This window comes from Apodemus sylvaticus, chromosome 22 (genome assembly GCF_947179515.1).
Source record: "Apodemus sylvaticus chromosome 22, mApoSyl1.1, whole genome shotgun sequence".
Taxonomy (NCBI): domain Eukaryota; kingdom Metazoa; phylum Chordata; class Mammalia; order Rodentia; family Muridae; genus Apodemus; species Apodemus sylvaticus.
In genome coordinates this window covers 51,599,640-51,624,672 of record NC_067493.1, presented here as the reverse complement: position 1 = coordinate 51,624,672, position 25,033 = coordinate 51,599,640, and the positions used below count along the sequence as shown (strand labels likewise).

The window sequence follows — 25,033 nt, the reverse complement described above, 5'->3', positions numbered from 1 at the left end:
AGACCTGGGTGAAATTCGATGGCCTTGAGTCAGTGGTGACCTTGGGCCAATGACGTAGCTTTTCCTGGCGTGTATGTATGTATATATGTATATATGTGTATGTGTGTATATATTTGTATGTATATGTGTAAGTATGTATATGTGTATGTATGTGTGTGTATGTGTATACACACACACACACACACACACACACACACACGTATATATGGAATGTGATCCCAAGGATTACAAATGATCTCTGGAAGGGGTCCATCATCGAACCATAACTGACAGTCATGAGAGGACCATGTGTGACCTTCGTCTTGGGGTGGCAAGACTTTTAGGCAAACTTACTCCATTAAAATGGGTTACTGGGGCTGGAGAGATGGCTCAGCAGTGAAGGGACGCTCACTGCTGTGGTTCCCAGCCCCCCTGGCTGCTCACAGCATCTGTAACCCCAGCTCCAGGATCTTATGCCCTCTTCTGGCTGCTTCAGGCTCCTGGATATATCTGATGCAGGCAAGCACCTACGCATACAAAATAAATTAATATATCAAAAGAAGAAAATCATACTATCAAGCCAGGCACCACCACACACGTCTGTAATCCCCAAATTCAGGAGGCTGACGCAGGAGGGAGGGTCAAGAGTTTAAGTCCAGCTTGGGCTTAGCAGTAAGACCTTGCCTGAACACACACACACACACACACACACACACACACACACACACACAGTCTGAGATCCTCTGCACTGGGCTCTCTCCCATGTTAGTAGGAAGATTACAGATCTGCAAACCTTCTGAACTCTAAAATCAATGAGAACAACCACAGTGACAGCTGATGTACCTAAGTCTTGGTATGTGTGTGTGGTGTGCATGGTACATGCGTCTCACATGTTTGTGGCCACACGCGGACCAGGGTTACACCTGCACCTGGAAGTCAGAGGATCCTTGGGAGTGACTTCTCTCTCTGCTTCACGGAGGGAGTCTGCCAAACTCAGAGCTCGCCCATGCAGCTGGCTCGCTTGCCCTGGGGAATCCTGTCTCCAGCTCCTAAGAGCTGGGATCCTAGGCAGGCCACCACACCCAGCTTTTAGGTGAGGCTTGGGGATCCCAACTCCAGTCCTTTTACCTGCACAACAAGTGAGACGGAACAAAACAAAACAAAACTGGCGGTGCGCCCTGTGCATGCACCTGTGTGGTAGGTGATTTAGAAGGGAGGATTCAGGGAACCTAGATGCTGGGATCATGTGTCTGCATATTAACAAGTGATAAGGCTTGCCCAGGGTGGATGTCCTCCATGCTTTGCCCTTTGTCTCCATATTCCTGTCCACACCATGAAGCCCACTGTTCCAGCATGTTCCCGAGGCAAACCTCGACAATAGGCTGCTATACGTTCCCGCAGTGCCAGCAGGGGCGTCCTTCAGTACAGAGGCGGAGACTATGAAGAACCACCAACAGCAATATCGACAAGGGAGACCTGTCATCCGCCCTCACGCCACCCATCAACCACTCTCACTTCCCATGCCTCCGGAAGCGTGTTCTGTATGTCATGCAGGGGTTCATGGTGCTAAGGATGGAACCTGGGTCTGCACACGGGCTGAGCTAGCCTCTCGCCATACTGACCTACGCTCCAGCCTCCCTTTTTCTTTTTCTTTTTTTTTTTAAATCCAAACTTTTCATCTTTATTTGATGTGTGTGTTCTGTCTTTATGTCTGTCTATGTGCCACATGGGTGCAGTGTCTGGAGGCGCAGGAAAAGGACATCAGGCTTGGTGGTGAACAGCTTTACTGGAGGGTCCTGCTGGCTCTCGGTTTCTTTCTTTTTAAAGATGTATTTTATGTAAATGAGTGCTTATCGGCATGTACACCTGCACGACAGAAGAGGGAGTCGGATCCCGTGGCAGATGGTTGTGAGCCACCGTGTGGGTGCTGGCAATTGAACTCAGGAGGAGCAGACAATGCTCTTAACCACCGAGCCATCTCTCCAGTTCCAGCCCTCATTTTCTTACTGTCTCTTATAGAGCTTTGAGTAACTATTGAAAAGATGCAAGCGCTGTGCATAAAGAAACAGAACCACACATTGTTGCTTTTTACTGTTGGGTCTCTTGTTCCCAGAAACAGTCTTACTCTCCAGCATCCTGTGCTTGGCACCCTGGTATTGACTGCTCGCCTACCGGCCCTCCCTCCTCCCCCCTCCCCCTCCCTCCCCTTCCCCTCCTCCTCCCTCTCCCTTTTCCCCCTCCCTTCTCCTCCCTCCTCCCTCTCTCTCCTTCCCCCCTCCCTCTCTCCCTCTCCTTGTTCCCCCTCCCTCCCTCCTTCCTTTCTTTCTTTCCTTTCTCTCTCTTTTTCTTCCTTCCTTCCTTCCTTTCTTTTGTTCTTCCTTTTTCTTTCTATTTCTTTTTTTATTTCTTTCTTTTTGTTTATGAGTGTTCGTCTGCATGCATGTATGTTCACCAAAAAAGGGTGTTGGATACCCTGGAGCTGGAGTTAAAGATGGTTGTGAGCTGACATGTGGGTGCCGGAAACCAAACCCAGGTCCTCTGAAAGAGCAACACTCGGTCTTAACTGCTAAGCCATCGCTCCAGCCTCTAGTGTGACCTTTCTTTGGTTAGTGTTGTTCCTTTGCATGGAACCAGACAGAAACAAAAAGAAACAATGTTTCTTTTGCATCCTTGGCGTCTGATCAGAAATACCGGCCAGGTCTCCTCAAAGAGCATTGGCTAGCTAGAGAGATGGCTCAGCAGTTCAGAGCACTGACTGCTCTTCCAAAGGTCCTGAGTTCAGGTCCCAGTAACCATGTGGTGGCTCACAACCATCTGTAAGGGGATCCAATGCCCTCGGCTGGTGTGTATGAAGAGAGCAACAGTGTAATACATTTAAAAACAAACAAACAAACAAACAAAGAACATTTGCTAGTTCATGGGAGATATGTGTGAGACTTGGAGGTCACATGACCGAGCAAGGTGTAGATGGTCTTTCGCCCTTTTCTTTACCCTCAGAGGGCCAAATGTTTTGCTGGAGACTGGGAGATTCTATTTATCTGGTCATTTTATTTGTTAGTGTGTGAGCAGGGCTTCTGGAACTTTTTCTATCGATAGCCCCTTATCATGGAAAAATGTTCATGCAACTGGGGTATGCAGGTGTAACCATTCTAATATTACTGCTGATAAGTCACAATGAAGTTGTTTTAGAGTGATTATATATGCATTTATATAAAATGTCACCATTTTATTAAAGATGAAAGCAGGTGTGCGTAGTAATGAAATGTGCGTGCTTACTTGTTTTTACACAAATAACTAAGTCTTGACTGAGCATTTGGTATTGGACGCTGCAGGGTGTTTTGGGGAGTCTGCACAGTTTCCTAGAGCCAATCCATATTTTGGTTTTTGGATTGTCAGTGCTGAGAATGCTGCTTTACATAAGAACAGAGGACAAGTCGGTAGAAACTTGTTGAACACCATTCCACAAGGTCAGAATTTGTGATTTTAAAAAATAAAATAAAAACTCGACAACTCAAATGGCCTCTTCCTCTTCCTCTTCCTCTTCTTCTTCTTCCTCTTCTCCTTCTTCTCCTTCTTCTTCCTCTTCTTCTTCTGTTGTTTAGCAAGCCTTCTAACACAATGGATCCACGGCTGTAGTGATCTGACACTCACACACCAGGGAGCCGTGAGAGGAAAACATTAGAAGCCTCTTGTTTTCTGCCATGATTGATGGTCCTCTAAGCACAGAAAACCTCGTCCGTGCAGTGAGACACTGCCGTTCCGACAGCGTGGTCTCCGTGTGAGCTGAGCAGAGGGGCTGAGTGGTGTTCACCGCTGCCGATGTGACAGCAAGCTCAGGATAAAGTGCACTTGTGCATTCAGACCAAGGCTGCAGTGAAGTCACAGGAGGTGACACTCCTGAACTTTATCAGGAACACCCCAGGCAGAGTCTTACGTGTTTGATTTTGAATTAGTTTTTGGCCTCTGCGCATTCAGAAATGTTTACTCTCCTCCAAACTTTCTGGACCCTGTGTTCAGTTATGCATGTCTGACGAAGTAAGGAGCTGGGGTGTGGGCTTCCTTTGGATGGTGATGGTGCTGAGTGTCTGACCAGTTACTTCTCAAAAGATGGGTGCCATAGATGAGTCTCTAGATATGGCCTTGTTGGGTCAAAGCACCCATTCAGTTAAAATGGTGGATACCACCACAAAGAGGAGTTGACACACCTGTACCCACCCCAGCAGAGTACCCAGGCCTACATATTTGCCCACTTTCACCAACATGGTGAGACTATGGGTGACATCATAGCTCACTTTTGTGGCGCTGTAACAAGATACCAGAAACCAGGCACTTTATAAAGAAAATAAATGGGTTTGGTTACGATTCTGGCAGCCTGTCTCTCTGTAACATGGTGGTGATGGGGGAGGGCAGGGGAGGAAGCTGGCTGTTTGGAGAGGGGTCTAGCTTCGGAACCTCCCACTTCCAAGGGAACTAGGTTGGACTTTTGAGAACTACGGTAATCCCTTCTAAGGGTGGTGCGGCCATGGCTGGCTCTCCTCTGTTTCCCTGCTCCCAGGCCAAGCTCCCAGGAACCACCTCAGAAGGAAAGGCTGCATCTCATTGTGGGGCAAACAGTCCTTACGATGATGATACAGAGTTGGCTGGGGTTAGCGGGTGATCTCGGAGCTTCCCACCCCGGCTCCCCAGGGCAGCATCTCTGAGATATGTCCTTGTGCTTCACTCTCTACAGAGCAAGCTGGTGAAGTACTTCAGCCGACAGTTGTCCTGCAAGAAGAAGGTGGCCCTGCAGGAACGCAATGCTGAGCTGGAAGGCTTCCCCCGGCTCCGCAACTGGTTCCGGATCGTGGATGTGCGCAAGGAGGTCCTGGAGGTGACTGAACCTGCCCTGCCCCCTCCTACCCTTACTGGCCAGAGACCGCATTCCTTGCTGCTTCCTGGATGGCAGGGTTTGGGATATGCCCAGCACAGACCCTGGCACACAGTAGGCCTTGAGTATGTGCTAGATGAAGGCTTGCAGGATCTCAGATGTTTCTGAGAAGGACTGTTAAGGGCGGGGCTCTAGAGTCAGGACTTTGTTCAGCTATGCCACGTAAAGAAGCCACCACACAGACCAGGGCTGTTCACTGACGTATTGCTAAGGGTTTGTGCTCTTGGATCAAGCAGCCATGGGCATGCACAGCTCCCCAGCTCACGGAGCACAGGGATTGCAGTTCAAGCAGGGGACCAAGGATCTGGGTTTTGAACTGTATTTAATGTAAACTAATGTGACCAGTGCTGTTGGATCTTAGAGCTGCAGGATAATGGATACAACCTGCGCTCAGTCCTTAGAACGGACGTACAAAGGCTGAAGTGCGAAGAGGAGGCGGGTACAGGCGGGTCCTTGGTGTTCACTCTCCAGCTAGTGCAGTGTACACACACACACACACACACACACACACACACACACACTGGCAGTATGTGAGTCTCTGGATCCCTAGTTTCAACCCTAGGATGGCCAGAATGTTTGGGGCAGTGTGTTCTTTGCAAAGAACGAGAAAGGCAGGTTTTAGTTTTCTTTCCAATCAATTGCTCTGAGGAAAGCAAATTTCAGGGTCGGGGTTGATTGGCTGATGATTCTAGGTCACACCCCATCACTGCTGGAAGTCATGGAGGCAGGAAATGAAGCAGCCAGTCACACCCACTGTCCCACGGTCGAGCAGAGATAGAATGGATGTGTTGGAGACAGTGTTCCACTCACTTTCTTTTTTATAGTCTGGGATCTTAAGCCTAGGGAGTGGTACCACCCATAGTGGGCGGGGCTTCCCAATTAATTAACATAACCCGGAAATCTCCAGACTTGCCCACACAGGCCAAACTGATTTATCTACACAATTCTTCTTCTTCTTCTTCTTCTTCTTCTTCTTCTCTTCTTCTTCTTCTTCTTCTTCTTCTTCTTCTTCTTCTTCTTCTTCTCTTCTTCTTCTTCTTCTTCTTCCTCCTTCTTCTTCTTCTTCTTCCTCCTTCTTCTTCTTCCTTCTTCTTCTTCCTTCTTCCTTCTTCTTCCTTCTTCTTCTTCCTTCTTCTTCTTCTCTTCTTCTTCTTCTTCTTCTTCTTCTTCTTCTTCTTCTTCTTCTTCTTCTTCTCTCCTCCTCCTCCTCCTCCTCCTCCTCCTTCTTCTTCTTCTTCTTCCTTCTTCCTTCTTCTTCCTCCTCCTCCTCCTCCTCTCCTCCTCCTCCTCCTTCTTCTTCTTCTTCTTCTTCTTCCTTCTTTCTTCTTTCTTCTTCTTCTTCTTCCTTCTTCTTCCTTCTTCTTCTTCTTCCTTCTTCTTCTTCGTCTTCTTCTTCTTCCTTCTTCTTTCTTCTTCCTTCTTCTTTCTTCTTCTTCTTCTTCCTTCTTCTTCTTCTTCTTCCTTCTTCTTCTTCCTTCTTCTTCTTCGTCTTCTTCTTCTTCCTTCTTCTTCTTCTTCCTTCTTCTTCTTCGTCTTCTTCTTCTTCCTTCTTCTTTCTTCTTCTTCTTCCTTCTTCTTCTTCTTCCTTCTTCTTCTTCTTCTTCTTCTTCTTCTTCTTCTTCTTCTTCTTTTTCTTCCTTCTTCCTTCTTCCTTCTTCTTCTTCCTTCTTCCTTCTTCCTTCTTCCTTCTTCTTCTTCTTCCTCCTTCTTCCTTCTTCTTCCTTCTTCTTCTTCTCCCTTCTTCTTCCTTCCTTCCTCCTCCTCCTCCTCCTTCTTCTTCTTCTCTCCTTCTTCTTCTTCTTCTTCTTCTTCTTCTTCTTCTTCTTCTTCTTCTTCTTCTTCTTCTCTCCTCCTCCTCCTCCTCCTCCTCCTCCTTCTTCTTCCTTCTTCTTTTTCTTCTTCTTCTTCCTTCTTCTTCTTCTTCTTTCTTCTTCTTCTTCTTCTTCTTCTTCTTTCTTCTTCTTTTCTTCTTCTTCTTCTTCTTCTTCTTCTTTCCTCTTCCTCTTCCTCCTCCTCCTCCTCCTCCTCCTCCTCCTCCTCCTCCTCCTCCTCCTCCCTCCTCCTCCTTCTCCTCCTTCTTCTTCTTTTTTTTAGTTTTCGAGACAGGGTTTCTCTGTGTAGCCCTGGCTGCCCTGGTACTCACTCTGTAGACCAGGCTGGCCTCAAACTCAGAAATCCGCCCACCTCTGCCTCCCAAGTGCTGGGATTAAAGACGTGTGCCACCACTGCCTGGCGATCTACACAATTCTTGATTGAGACTCTGTTCCTAGGTGACTCTAAATTGTGTCCAGTTAACAATTCAACTAAGCACGATGGTACATTTTAATGGCACAGCTGGGGGGCACTTCTTAAAGGCTTTGATATATACCAAGGGCCCCTTGTAGCTCAGGTAAGGCAGAGAGAAGTCTTCTAGAAAGGGGCTGGAAAATGCAGTCTTCAAACTATCTGTTGGGCAGACAGTTTTTGTTTAACTGATGAGATCTGATCCTCAAAATTTTATTTTGACCAATGTCTTAAAACTTATTTTCTAAAAACTCAAGAGCTCTTGTTTCAAAGCTACAAGGATTGATTATCTAGAAGAGAATCCTTTTCTGATGTGATGAACCACAGTTGGTGGGTCCTTCGGTCCTCGAGGCTCCCCGCTTTGAAGCTCACAGTCTCCAGGCAAGGGATTCTGAGACCGGCTCCCTGCCTGCAGTTCACATGCGTGTCCACCAGAGGGTGCTCTCATGAGGGAACTATGGCGGCAGCTGTGAGACTTGCCCTGGGTTCAAACGCTGCTTCCATCACTCTGTTGCTGTGTGACTTGGGCTAAGGGTTTCCCTTATCTGTGCATTGGCATCCTGGTCTGCAGCAGTGATAACTGTTTTTGCTGAGGATACAGTTCAGCGGTAGAGTCCTTATCCAGTATATGTGCCAGTTTGATCCAGTTCCCGATAAAGCACAAATGTGCACACAGACACATACATATATATACACACATGTCCTCATACACTCACACAGTACACATATCACACACATTCATAATACACATGCACGCTTATCCATGCACATCCATCCATACCTCTGGACAGCCCCTCCCCCATTCACAGGTACACATACATGCAAACGTACATACTCATGCATACACATATACACACTCCCGCATACATGTGCACACATACCTTCACTTTCACATGATCTCGCGGCATTATAAGGAAGTCTGTGTGGCGTACTGGAAACGTTGTCCCAGCTGGGATTATTTTACCAAAACATGCACAGATTTCCTTTCTTCGGCCCAGGTTGTTATGGGTTTCTTCACCTTTCCACCAGAAATGTCCAAGCCTAAGCATTAGGATGATCTGACCACACACACACACACACTTTAGGGTAATCTGACCAAACACACACACACACACACACACACACACACACACTTTAGGGTAATCTGACCAAACACACACACACACACACACACACACAAGCACGCACACACACTTTAGGGTAATCTGACCAAACCTACACACACAAGGTAATCTGACCACATACACATATACACACACACTCAGGGTATGACCACACACGAGGGTAATCTTACCACATACAGATATACACATACACTCAGGGTATGACCACACACACACACACACACACACACACACACTTTAGGGTAATCTGACCACACACACACACACACACACACACACACACATACTTTAGGGTATTCTGATCAAACACATACACACACAAAGGTAATCTGACCACGTACATATATACACACACATTCAGGGTATGACCACACACACACACACACTTCAGGGTAAGCTGACCACTTAGGGTAAGCTAACACACACACACACTTCAGGGTAAGTTGACCCCCACACACACACACACACTTAGAAATCAACGTATTAAAATGTACAGTCAGGTCCTGCAGCACAGAGAAGGCTTTTGATTGTCCATCTGCCCTACTGATCACCAACTGTCAACGCCACAGTCCAAAGTCACCTGGCAAAAGTCAGAATTGAATGATTGTCTTTATCAGGATAGCCTGCGGCCACATCTGAGAGGGAGCAGGAGCGCCCAGCCCACTGTGGGCGGCGCCATCCCTAGGCAGACGGCCCGGGCTGCAGCACGCTGGGGAATCTGCGGCATCCTCCGTGGAGGGCTGTGACCTGGAAGCAGAAGCCTCCTAAGCCCTCCCTCCCAAGCTGCTATTGGTCAGAGGGTTTTCTCAGAGCGTCTGGGATCAAACTAGAACCGCCTTGGTCTAAACGTTCACCCCGTGCACCCTGCCCTGGCGCCCAGAGTCAGCTGGAGGAGGCTTGCCTACACCATGCCCTACTTGTTTCTAGGTGACCCAATTGCTACTTCCTGTCCCCGTCCTGACTTCACAGTCACTGTCTGGGTGTTGGCTTTGCCATGTAGCTTGTGTGTGTATGAAAAATAGAATTTATGAAATTTATAGACTCTGCTTTCCGTGAATCTATATGTTACTGTTATACACAGTCATGGCCACAAGAGGGCAGGAGCCCACTATATTGCCTGTGAATCACTACCCGTAGATTTATTAAATAATTAAATACGTCTTATTAAATAATACTATACTATGAGTGTGTAAAGTCCTCGGCTACCATAGATACTATGAATGAAGACTCTTATATGTATATGTAGAGATATTTGGAGGTGAGTAAAAAAATCAAAGCTTGAACTTGTTGGCAGTCAGTGTTGCAGACTTATAGGGCATTGCTTAAGGAGGGCGCTGTTTGGAATCCCACTTCTGTCCCCAGCTCCTTTGTTTAGAGAGGTCCTTTTCCCTGTTCTATACTATTCCTGAGCCTTACCACATAGCCTCGCGGTGCTCCGTCATTTTCAAGATTCGTTTCCAGCCGTCAGCTGTGGCTCTCCATAGCCTCTTAAAAGCCGTATATGACTCCCAGACCCCGTTAGTGCATCAGAAGGGAAGCCAAGATCAGAGGCCAGCCGAGGAGACTCGATGTATGGCTAGCTGGCTTGTTCTGAGTTCTGGTGAGCTCCCACCCACCCCACCCCCGCAAACTCCCTGCCGAATTCAGCAGAGCCATCTACTCACAGAAGTGTGAAACAGGGTCTGTCTCTCCCGGGTTTCGAAGCTGGACTGTTGCTCGTATACTGAGTGAGAACCTATGCTCAGCACTTCCATTTTTTATAAGTGACAAGGCTCAGAGAAGTTAAATGATTTGTCTAAATGGCAAGTGGGAGACTCAGCCCCAGATCCAGCCAAGTTTTTGCAGAGTGGAGAATCTTTCACTGGTTACCAGCAGAAGGCAGTGTGGAGGCTCCCAGCTGTTTCCCTACGCAGTTCTCCTGAGTACCACAAGAGGGCGGTAGAGAGACACTACTGCATTCCCTGGGGCAGCACACTTGGGTTCGTGTCCAGCTGACGGCCTTTGTCCCCTCCTCCAGGAGCTCTCCCCTGACGAGCTGAGCTTGGAGAACCTCCTGGAGATGACCGATGAGCAGGTGTGCGAGACCGTGGAGAAATATGGAGCCAACTCGGAAGAGTGCGCCCGGCTCAACGCCTCACTCTCCTGTCTCAGGAACGTGCACAAATCAGGTGAGCGGTCCAGGAGGTCAGGATTGCCCCTAGCTAGTTGGCCACGGTCCTTCAAGCTTCCTGTGCAGGCCAGCACGGAAGAGAGCAGCCTCTGGATACCAAAGCCAGCTCAGGGGCAGAGATGTCTGCAAGAGGTGGCAGGGCTTGAACCCCGCCCTGCAGAGGATGCCTCAGCACGGGTCCTGGATCATTACCGTCCAGAGGTGGGACTCTTGGATGTACAGGGGAGACCAGCATCTTCCCCACTCAGACGCTCAGAAGTGGCTTTGTGTGCTGGTTCTGTTCTGGTTATTTCTATGAACAAACACTATACATTCTTTGTAATAGAAATCAGGTTGTAAATCTTTACATCCCAATGAGTAGATACCCCCCCCCTCCATACGGGGGACGGGGTAAGATTACTTTCTCCTAAGTTAAATTCTGTGGCCTCTTGCTTTATTATTTTACGATCTGAACATGTCATTTTTTTCCTGGATCGTTTCAATTACTTGCTCAAAACTGTGACGCAGGGTTCGAGCTATATCTCAGTTAATTGGTAGAATGTTTGCCTAGCACACACAAGACTCGGGGGTTGATCCCCCATACCTCCTAAGTGGGGTGTGGTGGTGCATGCCTATAATCCCCGCACTTGGGAGGTTGAAGCAAGAGGATCTGGAGTTCAAGATCATCCTTGGCTACACAGAGAGTTTGAAGCCATTTGAGACCCTGTCTCAAAAGAAAAAGGAAGAAAACCAATGGTGCGAGCTATCATTAACTGTAGCTCCTGGGCTCTCTACAAATTATTAGGAATATCAGCACTGTCATTTCAGTTCTTACCACAAGGTGGCGCCGTCGACCACAGGTTTGGCCCAATCTGGCGGCTGTTAATTTTTCTTATTCTGGTTATTTAATATGCAACCCACAATTATGACTTGTGATTTAAGGAGTAACTGTTAATGTGCCAGGAAAGTGGAGGACCCGGCAGTGAACCAGACAGAACAGGGTTCCAGCCTGCAGACCGGACAGCTTCCGCTCCATTTTAAGAACCCACGTTAAGAACAAGACAGTTGTGGTTGTCCTGTTCTTGTGTAGGCTGGTCATGGCGGGTTCAGAAAGGCCTGGCTGGCCGATACCCGAGGTCTGCTGGTGAGGGAGCCTTGCCTACCCAGCCAGTTCCAGTGAGTGAGAGACTTAGTCTCAAAAAACAAAATAAAACAAACATCCCCCCCACAACAAAAAAAAATCCCGCAAACAAGGTGGATTGCACAAAATGCTTGGCCCAGGCCCTCTCTGATCTCCACATGATGTGCAAACACGTTCATGTGTACCGTCCTCGGAATTGCACCAAATCCCGCTGTGACCCCAGGAATAGCTTCCTGCCCAGGAATGTGTTTGCTCCTCCTTGTGGTTGCGTTCTAACCCCGCCCCTCTACCCTGGCTCCTGCTCGGGACGCTTCTCCTGTCTCCTGTTTTCCTCCAGCCCCCAGAACTGCTATCTTAAGAGGGCGCATCTGTAGGATGTCACAGGAGAGGTTCATGCTGATAGGCGTTGCTTTCTGGAAAGTTCTCTCTGGACTGCTGCCTTCTTAGCTCTCTGAGGGCCGATGGCTTCTCCACCAGGTGTCTTCTTGGGCACGGCTTTGACCCAGCTGTGCAGTAACAGATCTGATTTACACTCCACCCTCGCCCCTCCCTCACATGCACGGACACGTGCACACGTGTAGAAGTGTTCTGGTACACTGCAGAGTCGTGTTTCCTGACACGGGACCCAGCCTGGCGGGCATGGCGGGGAGGTGGGTATTTCAGATTCATTTTTATCATGTTCTATAGTGTGGCCATTTGTATATGTGCAGTGCTGGCAACTGCACTCAGAGCCGTCAGGCAAGTCCTCTAGATGGAGTCACACCCTCATTGTATTCTGTCCTCTATACTAAATGCTGGCCGTACCTGAGTCTCACACATGACACGTAGGGGCTGTGAGCTGTAGCCTGAAAAGATGACAGCCTACGGGTCAGAGGGCCAGCTGAGGGTCCAGTGTACCGACTGCTCCCGGTTAGCTTCCCTGCACCCACACGGGAGCTCACAACTGCCTGCAACTCCGGTTCCAGGGGATCTGATGTTTTCTTCCGTCCTCTACAGATTCCTATACAGAGACACAAATGTATCATTCCAGAACACATTCCAGAACACACACTTCACACCTCTAATCCCAGCACTTGGGAGGTCGAGGTAGGTGGATCTCTTGAGTTTGAGGCCAGCCTGGTCTACTTAGCAAGTTCAGAGTAGCCAGGGCTATTTAGTGAGACTCTGTCTCAAACCAACTGAACAACAAACCTAATCTTAAAAAAACAAAAAATGGGCTGGAGAGGCTGGAAAGATAGCTCAGCGGTTAAGAACACTATCTGCTCTTCCGAAGGTCCTGAGTTCAAATCCCAGCAACCACATGGTAGCTCACGACCATCTGTAATGAGATCTGATGCCCTCTTCTGGTGTCTAGAGACAGCTACAGTGTACTTAGATATAATAATAAGTAAATCTTTAAAAAAAGGAAAACACTAGTGATGTCGGTTATGCTGCTAGATCCATGCCACCTCAGGTCCTTCTGAAGTTCCCATGGCAACAACGTGCTATTTCCTGCTTCTTGTGAGTCAGGACTTAGATTCAGAACACAGGCGGCTATGGGGTGCTGTCCTGCTCGAGTCTTGTGACACACAGGGCCAAGGTTGGTGCCACTCCTCTTGGGAAATGATGACCACTGGCTCAGGTTCCCTTACCACCAGCCCTCCCTCCGGGGGCACCTGCAGGTAGCCATGTGATGCTGTTGTGTTTTTTGCCTGTCGCTGAGCGCCCCTCCCCCACAGGACTGTGCACCCTCTGTCATCTGCTCCCACGGGGAAAGTTAATATCTAGTACACAGCAAGAGTTTAATAAGTGATTTGAATACCCGCATTCCCTTGCCTGGCCCATGACAATCCGGCAGGGACTGAAGACACCTAAGGAGTCGCCCCCTGTTTGGACTTGGCTCTCCATTTTCTTTCAAGCCCTAACATGTATACCATAGAATTCCTTGTATGTTGGTGTGTGTGCATGTTTGGCGTACGCACATCTGTGTGTATGTGGATGCGTACACCTGGGTGGTACCCAGAGCTCTCCCCCACTCTCCACCTGTCCTCTTGAGGCAGGGTCTCTCAGAAGCTGGGATTCAGCAGGCTGGAGCCAGTAAGCCCCAGCCGCCTGTCTGTCTCTGCCCTCCTCAGGGCTGGGGTTCGAGGCATGTGCCTGGGTTGTTATATGAGAGCCGGGATCTGAACTCCAGATCTCCTGATTCCAGAGAGCACTCTGCCAGTGCAGCTCCTAAAATCTTGATGAGCCACTAATTCTGCAGCACCCCAGATGAAGTGTGGGCGCCCTGTGTCAGGTTTGCCCCCTCTTTTCCCTGTCCTTCTCCATTCACATCCTCAGACCCAAAGCCTCCCTCCCCCTACCCCCCAGAGATCCTTTCTGGACCCCACAACTCCGACTCCTTTCTGGACTCCGAGGACTATCCCTCGCACCTCTCCTAATCTTTGGGGCAGGACCTTCCTGTTGTAGGCAGGGAGCTGCTGCTCTTGGCTCTTTGGTCCCGTCATCCTGACCAGGTTGAATGAATTCATCTGCATTGGAAAAAGTGACTGGGACAGCCACATGCTGTGCCTGCCATACATCTCCACCAGGGGGCAGCATCGAGCCAGCCACCACGGCTCTTCCTGTTTTTAACACTCCTGTACCTTCAAAAATTGAAATTACATCCCTGAAGCTTCTAAACTCCTCGGGTCTGGATGGTCTAACTCCACCCCCGCCCCCAGCCTTCCCGTGTAGCTAAAAAGTTTAGTCTCAAACTAGTAAGCAGATCCCTCCTCACCAGGTTCCTCCCTCCCAGAGACTCACAAACCCGCACCGGGAGCAATCTGGACCCTCTGCTCTGCCTCCTGCCGGCTGGATCAGCCCAAGCCTGAAACTGAAGATCAGTCATTCACTCATTCAACACAGAAGCCTCTTCGGGCCAGTTTAACCCCATGGATCTGGGGTGGCCGGAGACCCCAGCATTCGATAACTCCCTAGTAGCGCTGGCGGCTGCCACACGCCTGGTGATGTTTGCCCTGTGGAGCTGTGCGCGGAGGAGTCAGGAAGGGAGAGTGATTTTGTTCCTGCTCGAGGTGGAGTCGGGGGGTGGGCAGACTCCGCAGCAGCAGCAATGGCGCAAGATGGGGGCGTGGTTGGAAGGAAGTGCGGAGCAGGCCACGGGGTGGCAGGACCTTTGGGGTGGGTGGGTAGTGGTGACTGTCACATGAACAGGGGGCAAGGTGTGCCACCAGCTACTGTGCTGCTTTTTTCTAATTTTTTACTCTTTTAGGTTATTTTATTTTTTATTTTTTTTATTTTTTGGTAACAGAGTCTTAACAGGTTCAGAAGCACTGATCTAAGTGCTTCCTCTGTACCTGTTGGGCCTCCAGGGTTGGCAGCCGTTCTCAGGGACCGGGGCTTGTGCAGAGACTTAAAGGGAGCGACTCTTCTGGCAGTTGTGGGGACAAGTGGGCTTCTGTGGTGGGAGGGAGGATGGAGAAAACCCCAGGGCTGCTAGAGACTGGTTGGGTGTGCTGGGGCGGGTGGGGGAGGGCGGGGTACTAAGTGGTTGGTATCCATTAGACTGCGCGCTCAGTCACATGACCTCAGACGGCTGAGGTGGCCATAGCGTAGGGGAGCAGCTCAGAGCAGGGCGGGACACTGCAGAGGGAGGGTTAGAGCAAGGTGCTGCCCCCCTCCAGGTCTTTCTCGCTGGCCTCGTTGGTCCCCCCAGCCCCTCCTGAGTATCAGGGGGTTGGGGGGAGAGCTCGCCTCAGGGAACAGGAAGTAGAGAGGCCCTGAAATAGACCAACTTCAGACACTCCGAGGCTTCATACCAGTTGGGCTTTGAATGGAGCCCCCCGCCCCCCACCCCCACCCCGAAGCCGCCGGCAGCACCCCTCCCCCTCCCCCCTCGTCTCCTTTGACTAGAACAAAACCCGGAGAGTGGTCTTGATTGCTCCATTGTGAGATTTGCTTCTGACTTGGACAAGGCTGGAGGAAGAACAGCTCCCCTTCCAAGAGCGGCCTGTGCCGGCAGGATGCCATGTCCCTCTTCCCAGGCCTACTCTCAGGGTCCCTCCCATGCACGCAGCACCCCTCAGGATACATGCACATGGTGACAGAAGATTGTCCCAGAGGAGCTTCTGTTCCTGTGGCTCATCTGCTTACCCCTGTCACCACCCACAGGGCTGCCTCTGCTTCATCAGTGCTGCGACCAGGGTCGCAATGGTGGGGAACCTCAGCTCTGGGGACCCATGTTCCTAAGTTGTCTGGTAACACGGGTCCTAGGCACCTCAAGAGGAGCTTCAAGCGGAGATTCTTTCTTCATTTCCACGGACCTATTGCCACAGAGGCTAGTGACTACCCTTTTGATTCAGTACATTTCTAGAACTTTCCTTGCATCAAAGAGAGTTCGAGCGTGTGCACGGGCCTGTGCGTGCGTGCGTGTGCGCGCGTGTGTGGTGTGTGTGCATATGCACATGTATGTACGCATGCATTCAAAAGCACAAGACAAGCTCAAATGTCCTGTGTCACATGCCACCCGCCTTATTTTGCGACAGGTTCTCTGACTGGGCTGGGATTTGGCTTCTTGGTTTACCTGAGGTCGCAGTGGGTCTTGAGGACTTGGCGTTGGGAAGAATGGGGAGAGTACACAGGGCCAGCACCTCAGGGTCGCACTTTCCATCGTGCCAAGGGCAGGTGTTCTCTGGGGTGTGGTGGGGACTACTCCACCCTGGCCAACACGGACCCAGAATAGTGCAGGGCTCTAGACCCTCCCTCCTACAGGATCCAGGTGGGAGCCGGTTAGTGGAGAGCTAGGAGATTGTCCCGGGGGCATTGGCTGGGGGAGCCCGAATGAGAATCGCTTTCAGAGCAGACCCGAAAGTGTGGAAGAAGCTTCCGGAAGGGCGGGGTCTCCATCCTGTTCTACACAATTCAGAATCAAAGATGGGAGGGGCTTGTTTTAGGTGCGTCAGGTCCACTCTCTTTCATCTTTGCCTTCAGTGCTGCTGCCTCCGCTGCAGGATTGGGGTGTAAACGGGTTGGTTAAGGTCCAACAGTTTACCCTCCCCCACCTCCCCGTGATAAACAGATTCTCAGAGCACCCCAGGCTCTGGTTTTCTTTCCGGATTTTTTTTTTTTTTAAACTTTGCCTCCTTGTCTCTTATCCCCTCCCTCATACGAACGAGAACACAGGTCCTACCTGTGCAGCCTTGGTTTCCTTGGGGACAGAATGTTTCCTCCTTAGCTGTCTTTGTGTGTGTGTGTGGTGGTGGGGGGGGGGGACAGAATCACACTGGTGACCCGCCCAGCCCAGGGCTTTCCCACTGTTCACACTTGGCCACCTCCACCTCCTGTCAGTCATGTATTGCTTTGAAGACTTGGGGACCAGAGGCTTTCTGGGGGGAAGGGCCTCGTGGGAACAAGGCGCCTGCCACATGTGACTGGTACTAGAATTTATGTCCCGGGCACCTGGAAGATAATGCTATAAGAGAAGGTTCACAATTGACAGTGACTGTGTGCCACGTGGTTGACGGGGGAAGGTCTTTGAGGATCGTGAGTTAGCACCAGGCAGTGTCTTACGTCTTAGAAAGAGCTGGAGTTCCAGGCTCCTGACCCTGTTAACCTAATGCCTTCTGTAGTCAATTAACAAACTTCCTTGGCTTTCTCCTTGAGCTGGGTCTGCCCCAGGACCTTTGCATGTGCTGTTGTGCTTGGAATATGTTCCTCTGGTCTTCCCCTGGCTGGCTTCTTACCATTTTGGTCTCAGCTCAAAGTCTCCTTCTTAGGGAGCTGTGTCTGTCATCTGGTAGTGTTTTTGTTTGAGATAGGCCAGTTCCCAGGCTGGACCATCAACCACAGCACTGACTCGCAGAGTCCTCCCCACAGCCACACGGAGTCCAGTGGAGGTTTCGTTTCCTTGTAAGAAATGAGGCCCAGAGAGGCTCATTCTTTTCTTGGAGTCACAGAGCATCTAAGTGCCAAAAGAGATGTTTGAACACAGGTCTGTCTGACTTCTGAGTCGAGGTTCTTGGGTCGCAGAGCAACAGGAACGGTTTTCCCTTAACTTGGGCTGATCCCTGTGAACCCATCTGCCCAGGGTGAGAACCAACCCTTTGTGGGTTCAGGGGGTGGATTAATTTACTTAGACAAGAGGAAGAAGCTACCAGGCCCATGTTCCAACTGACAATGCCTGCCAGCAAGATCTCCAGCCCCGAGGCCCACCCGCAGGTGGGGGGCCAGAGCCAGCTTCCACAACACAGAGAGAAAACCTCTCTGTGGGTGGGCAGGCGAGCATTTCCCGTGGTCAGTCTCTGTCCCTCCTGGCTGTGGTCTGAGAGAGTGGGTGTGGCCTGACTAGAGAACTGCATTGATGAGCTGGGGGCGTGGCTCGGCTGCAGAGCGTTCAATGCGCATGCACAGGACCCTGAGTTCTGTTCCCTGCTCTGCAAAGATAAGTAACGTAGGCAATACGCCTTCGTAGCAAACCTGCGTGTCCGGGAGCACGGGGAAGAGCATGACTTTGGAATGGACTATTTTTGCCATGGTGTAGTGTAGCTGGCCCCGGGTTCCTCACAGTTGCAGGAGGCCTTGAGCTTCCTTCCATTGCTTCCCAGTTTACAGCCAGTCACCCATACAGACAGAGAAATGCCCAGGTTGTTTGGGAAGAAAAGATGAAAACAATCCCAACAGGGTATGGAAGTCATATTTGCATATCATTAAAATTTAAAACATCACCACTAAAAAAAAAAATGTTTGAAGGACGACCTGGCCAGTCCCTCTCTCTCATCTTGATTGTCTTGGGCAACACCCAGGAGGCCTTGTGGCTTCAACAGAGGTTTCAAGAGAAAGAATCCTCCATTTGGTTTGTGAACATGGTCTGTATTTGGGGAACGCCCCTCCCAGCACAGCATTCAGTGGCTCCCTCCTGGAGCCCCTCCCCGGCCTGTGTTCCCCGGAGGCAACTTTCTCCCAGTTGGCAACTCCACACTTTAGCATCTCCGCACCTTGACACTCCAGGATGTAGCAGCCTAAAAGCCCTCCTGGCTCACACCTGCTCCAGCCTCAGAGCTGCTATTTTGTATCTGTTTGCGACATAAACCTTCCACTCAGACAGGAATTCCGGACCCTAGGCGCATCCCACAGAAGCAAAACAGACAAACAAACAAAAACCAGTAACAATGTTGCAAGTGTGTCTGCCCTGTGCACTCCCAAGCTGACTTTGAAAGTGATGTCACACAATTCTATCCTGCTTTAAATTCTCTTTTTATATAAGAACCAAGGAGCAGGGAGGTGGCGCGCCAGGCACTCAGGGGGACAGTGCTTATCCCAGGGTGTGCATTCGTTTTACTACAAACTAGTTAACGTAGGAACAAAAGTATTGAGTGATCTAAGAAGCCAGTGAACTCATTTGATTCCACCATGGAGCCCCCCCCTTCCCCCACGGCAGATGGAGGTAGGAGGTATTTGCATGTCTTTCCTGGGAGAGAAGAGAGGAAAAGCCTTTTTGTGTGTTGGGTGTTGGTAGTGGGACAAAGGACAAGCAAGGGAGGGTATCCTCTCCGCTGGCCCTTAGCCTGTTTGCTTTTTAAAATAAACTTTTATTAGCACGCTGCCATATATTGGTTTGCATGTTGACTAAGACTAGCTTTTTGTTTTGAGACAGGGCCTCAGGCTATTCTCTGACTCCTAATCCTCCTGCCCGGGTGCAGGGACCACAGGCATGCAGCCACAGGTCTCAGTACCCCGCTTTTACCATTGACACCAGAAGTGTATGGCTTGGCAGAGACTGCGCACCCTATGTAAGCCTGAAATCTTTACTATATTTAGAGGAAACGTTTGTTAACCTTAAAAAAGATGGAGGATGTGAAAAAAAAAGTGTTAAGTAAAACACACACGACTCTAACGCGGGAGGGGTTTTGGTGTGATATGGAGAAGGACTTCCTTTAGGGGGAGAGCCTAGGGAGGCGTTGAGGAGAAATACTGTGGGCTGTGGCACATGGACTGTTAGGCACGTGGTGTGGTGCATGGTGCGGAGCGGCGTTGACAGGGAACTTCAGATAAATGTTTAGGGAGGCGGAAATAAGGAACAAGCCCAGAGAGCTTTATAACGTGCCCTGGGTAACACGGCCAATCCCAAATAGAGGACCCGTGCAAATCTCACCCTGTCTTACTTAGGGTTAATATTGCTGTGGTGAAGCACCAGGACTACAAACAGCGTGGGGGAGGAGAGGGTTTACTGGGCTTCCACTTCCACATGGCTGGTTCATCACTGTAGGAAGTCAGAGCAGGAACCTGGGGGCAGGAGCTGACGCAGAGACCATGGAGGGCGCTGCTTACTGGCTTGCTCCCCATGGCTTGCTCAGCCTGCCTTCTTATGGAACCCAGGACCACCAGTCCAGGGATGGCCCCTCCCACAATGGGCGGGGCCCTCCGCCATTGATCACTAATTAAGAAACTGCTCTATATTGCTTGCCCACAGCCGCATGGAGGCGTTTTCTCGATTGAAGTTCCTTCTTAGACGAATCTAGCTTGTATTAAAGTTGAGATAAAACCAGCCAGCACACACCCCAAGCAGTCGCTTCCACGAAGTCGTGGTCTGCGACCCTCAAAACAGTTCTCTAGCGTGTTGAGGTGTCAGGGACGTGGATGCCACGTGGACAGAACTTTCTGAACGCCATTCCCACTGGGGGTCCCTTGTGCCCCTTGGGCAAATGTAGGTCGCATCCCAAACGGATTTTGGAATATGGGATCACCTCACATCCCCACAGGAAGCCTGTGAAGTAGCTGATAGACTGTCAGGCGTTGCCTGTCAAGTGGTACCTTCCAGGGACCTTGTGCCTACATCAGCGCGGTGAGCCACAGAACTGAGGGGCAGGCTTGTATGTTTGCTTTGTATATTGGACTCTAGCGTGGTCAAACGCACGGAGGTGCGCTTGTGATTGTGCTGTACCACGTGTGGCCACCAGGAGGCGCTGTCTAATAATCTTCCTTTGGTCTGACGGCGGATTCCCTGGAAGAGATGCATCAGCCTGTGCAAACTGGAACTGGAGTTAAATCTTTGGAAATCAGGGGAAACTGAGTCCTGGGGTTGGGGGAAGGTTGGATCCAGACACAGCAGGAAACTATTGGGCATGTAATTCACAGACTGAGCTTTCTGGTATGCTGATTCCCAGGAATGAGTTTTGCAATTTGGTCTCTTACGGGCTGGCCCGGGTATGCGGATGGATTCACAGCTTCTGTCCGCAGTGGTCTGCTCGGAAGGGCTCTTGCTGTCACCCAGCCTTCTCAGCATCCTGTTACCCAGGTCCTGTGACAGTTTCTCTACTCTACTCTCAAGGCCAATTAAGCTCTGATAAGGAAGTGCCCCCAAGAATCAGGCCGGGAGGAATCTCTGCATTTTTTTTTTTTAACTAGGTCATTGGAAAGAACCGGATAGACCTGGAAAGACCTGAAGGTGGAATCTGGGGTTAGCTCCGGCTGTGAAGACGCCCTCCCAGAGCTGGTCAGTAGAGCTGTTAGGGTGGGGAGGGAAACGCCTTGGCTTCAGTGCTGATCTGAGTCTTAGCCTGTCACACGGGGCCCGGTATGCAGGTTAAAACAAAAACCAAAAGAAGCAAAAAAGGCACAGATGCATGCGTGGGCGCCACAGGCCCAGCTTGGCAGGAGCAGGGGCCTGGCACCTTCCTTCACCTGCTCTGGCCAGCCTGTGACTTCACTGGGTGTATGAGGGGGCCTTGTTCCTTCTCTTCCTAATGGCTCTACTGACCGGCTCTGGAAGGGCGTTACAGCTGGAGCTAGCCTCAGGTCCTCAGATCTCTCTGGTCTTTCCGGCTCCTTCCGGCTCTTTCCCATCTCCTATTTTAAAAAGGGGAGCCACTGCCTGGGATGTACTGTCCTGGCCTCGACACTGGCCCAGCCACTTCTAGGGCACATGGAGAGGGCTCAGTCCTGGCAGTGAGTATAATCCCCTGTAGGCTCTTGGGCCTTTGAGCTGTAAATCACAGACCTGAAGAAAGTGGGCTCATCAAAATTCATCCCCCCACACCCCTTTCCTCATCACCCCAGAGCCGTGTCTGCACATCCTGCCTGTAGTGGGTTTCTAGAGGACTGTCTCATCCAGGGCTCAACTAGCCTATGAACTGGTGGAGAGCAGAAGCCCCTGAACTTACTGAAGCCATTTCCCCCGGATGGAGGGAGCACACTCCAGCCCCTGGAGTGGTTTAGAGCAGATGAAAACTGCCGGAGTCGGAGTCAACTTTCTTACAACATAGCTGCGAAGTCGCCCGTGGTCTGTCACAGAGATTGTATTTATGTCCCCAGAGGGAATGTGTTTCCAGCCTAGAGGACTTGCAGGCTGGGGACTGTCAATTCCTAAGAAGGTCCTTCCTTAGTACAAATTGTTCTGGGGACAGGTGGGGCATCAGGACTCAGGATCAGGGTCATCGGCTGGGAGGTGTGGGGGCAGGAAGTGTTCCTGGTGTTTCTGGGTAGCTGTGGAGCTGTCTCAGCCACAGTGTCTCTCATTGCTTTTGACCTCAGGAGGCCTGGGTAACTGTGAGGGTGCTAAGTTGTGCACATTTATGGCTCCCACCCATGTGGTGTCAGCAGGCCCTGTGCCTCTCCACCTTAGTCCCGTCAATCAAAAGCGCCCCCTAGCACCCAGAGATGAACTGCAGGCCCAGTAGGCTTGGGAGTCCTGGGTTCCATCCTCAATACCAGGAAATGAATGCGTGAGCGGGCAAACAAACACATCGCAGTACTTTTTAGGGGAAGATTGCTGTGGGTGGGACCATGGGCCGACTTCTCCTAAGTGCTGTGGTGTTTCCACAGCTGTGGGATGATGCCAGCGACCAGGGAGATGACAGCTGAAGTACGCTGAAGCCAGATGAAAGCCAGGAGAGTCTGTGGGAGCCGAGGCTCTTGTCGAAGACATAGGAAGCTGTAATTGAGTCAGTGTGAAGGCTCGTGAGGGCTAGAGTCCGGCTTTCCCCGGGGACGTGTCCAATTAACAGGAAGAAGATGAAAGCTGGGAATTTTGATTCACCTCTCCTATGCACGTGTGTGTACATGTGTACCAGCATACACACATGTATGTACACACGGTCACACATAGATCCACAGACACTTAGCCATGCACAGACAGACTCAAACACTCAGAAATGTGCATACGTGTGTATGCACATAAACACACATACACACACACACAATCTACATTCAGACGCACACCATCTATCAGATTTGAAGGTAAAAGCCTCTGGTAGCTCAGGAAGGGAGCTAGAGATGGGGCCAGGGTGGTGGGAACCTGGCCACCCTGGCCACCGTGGGTTTGGTGTTTTGTGACACTCCTGGAGACAGGATGGGTCTCTTGACACACACACACACCCCGCCTCTGCAGGGAATCACCATGCCAAGCCTTGGGGCAGGGCCTCCGACTCGAGCTTTGAACTTGCTTGGCACTCATGTGGAGGCCGGGTCATCTCTTCACACGTTCTTTTGATGCTCTGATCCTCGGAAAATGAATTTCTCTGGGCCACAGCCCCACCCCACTCGGCTCAGTACAGAGAGTTAAGATAGCAAGCATCCACACAGTCAGCATTAGTGTGATGAACGGTAACAAACCAGTCACTTATTGGTACCCCCATTGATCTCTCTGAAGACTGGGGAAGCCCGGGGGCTGGAGGAGCCCAGAACAGGGATCCTCCCAGGTCCTGTGAGTTTTCAGGGTCCCGAGGAGAGGGTGGCACCCCATTTGGGCTTCCTTCCTGCTTCCTGCTTCCCAGCTTCTTTTTATTCATGCACCAGATGCCAAGTTATGAATCTGCTCAGCATTCTCTTTCCCCACACAGCGTCACAGCTCAGAAATATTTTGTAATATCTTCTTGGACCATTTTGGGTGGTAAAAGCCGGCAGTCTGAGAGATGGCTCGGTGGCTGAGAGCACTGGCTTCTTTAACTAGGAACCAGGGTTCAGTTTCTAGTACCCACATAGTGCCCCGAAACCTCCTGTAACTCTGCTTCTGGGGGTGGAGGGTGGGGGAACCTGATGTCCTCTTCTGGCCTCAGCAGGTACTGCACACACACACACACACACACACACACACACACACAGTTCAATACAATATTAAGGCAAGCATTAGATGAAAATAAATCTTTAAAAAGCCCATAGATGTTTCAAGGTGGAAGTTAGTGAGATCCCTGCTGGGAGAAAGTGGGGTTCAAGTGTCCATGTTGTTTTTGACAGTGGTTTAAGTTCCTAGGCAGGGTCACAGATCCTCCCATTGCCCTTTGACCTTTGTGCCAAAGAGTTATGGGAAGAAGTGGAAGTAATCATAGGTCCAGGGCTTATGTAGTGTATCCTGAAGGTAGGTCTGGATGTGGTAGTTCTAAGTCTAGACTTTTTTCTTTTCTTTCTCCTTCCTTCCTTCCTTCCTTCCTTCCTTCCTTCCTTCCTTCCTTCCTTCCTTCCTTTTTAATCTTTCTTCTCTTTTTCTTTTTTTAGCTAAGGTATTACAGCAACCTTGCAGGCCCAGAAACAGTTGAGATCGTGTGCGTGCGTGTGTGTGTGTGTGTGTGTGTGTGTGTGTGTGTGTGTGTGTGTGATAGCCTTCTGAAGAAAGGCTTGGAGTACTCAGCTCTTTTCTGAATGTCTCCAGAGCCGATGAATGTGGAAATGATATGAACTGTACTCTTGCATGACTCTCTTCACAGATGTTTATCTTTCCCTGGTGATCAGTGGGGAGCAGGTGTGTGTTCACAATGGGCTCGGCGTGCTGTGTGCAGAGGCTCTTCTGCCGCCCCTTATCAGGCAGATCTTGCTCTCTCTGTTGCACAAGAAGAGTCAAGCTCAGAGAGATGGATGGCCGAGGCTGCCCACGGGACAGTCGTGAAGTCATGTTCCCTGGAGGGACTCAGTCTGTGGCTGCCACAGTTGCCTTGATCTTGAAGAGAGGAAGCTTGGCCAAGGTCACCTAACAGGATTTAGTCAGATTTGTCTGAAATCCCTAGAGCTTCAAGAGCACAGGCTGAATTCAGAGGGGATGCACCTCCTGAGAGAAAGCGATGACTGTTTCAAGGACAGTGTGCTAGCCATGTCCAGGAAGTGCTGGCAGGTGGTCAGCTGTCCTAAGAGGAGATGGGAGCAGAGGCAGTGTTGGTGAGGAGGAAGGAGGAGAGGTAGGGAGGGAACGAGACTTTGGGGTATAAAGGGGCACCCTGTTCTCTGGGATGTTCTACAGGGCAAGCCCTGCCTCTGGCGTGCTCTGCAGTGCCAGGTGAATGCTGGCCCCGCCCTCCAAGAGTCTGCTGGGAGTCTTGTCAGTGGGCTGCACTGTATCAGAGATGGCGACATCATCTCTGCACACAAATATCAGAGGCTGGTGAGATGGCTCACCGGAACAAGGTGCTTGCTTGCTGACAAGCTAGACGCCTTGAGACCCACATAGAAGAAGACCATCCCTGCAGGTT

At 50.4% G+C, this 25,033-nt stretch overlaps 1 protein-coding gene across 1 annotated transcript in view; it reads left to right on the top strand.

Annotated features, from left to right (window-relative positions):
- LOC127673147 (kinase suppressor of Ras 2-like) overlaps positions 1 to 25,033 on the top strand; it is a 139,040-nt gene that overhangs the window by 80,867 nt on the left and 33,140 nt on the right. The window contains exons 2-3 of the mRNA XM_052168753.1: positions 4,709 to 4,849; positions 10,331 to 10,481. Of these exons, the coding sequence (XP_052024713.1) occupies positions 4,709 to 4,849; positions 10,331 to 10,481 (292 nt within the window). The remainder of the gene's footprint in view (positions 1 to 4,708; positions 4,850 to 10,330; positions 10,482 to 25,033) is intronic.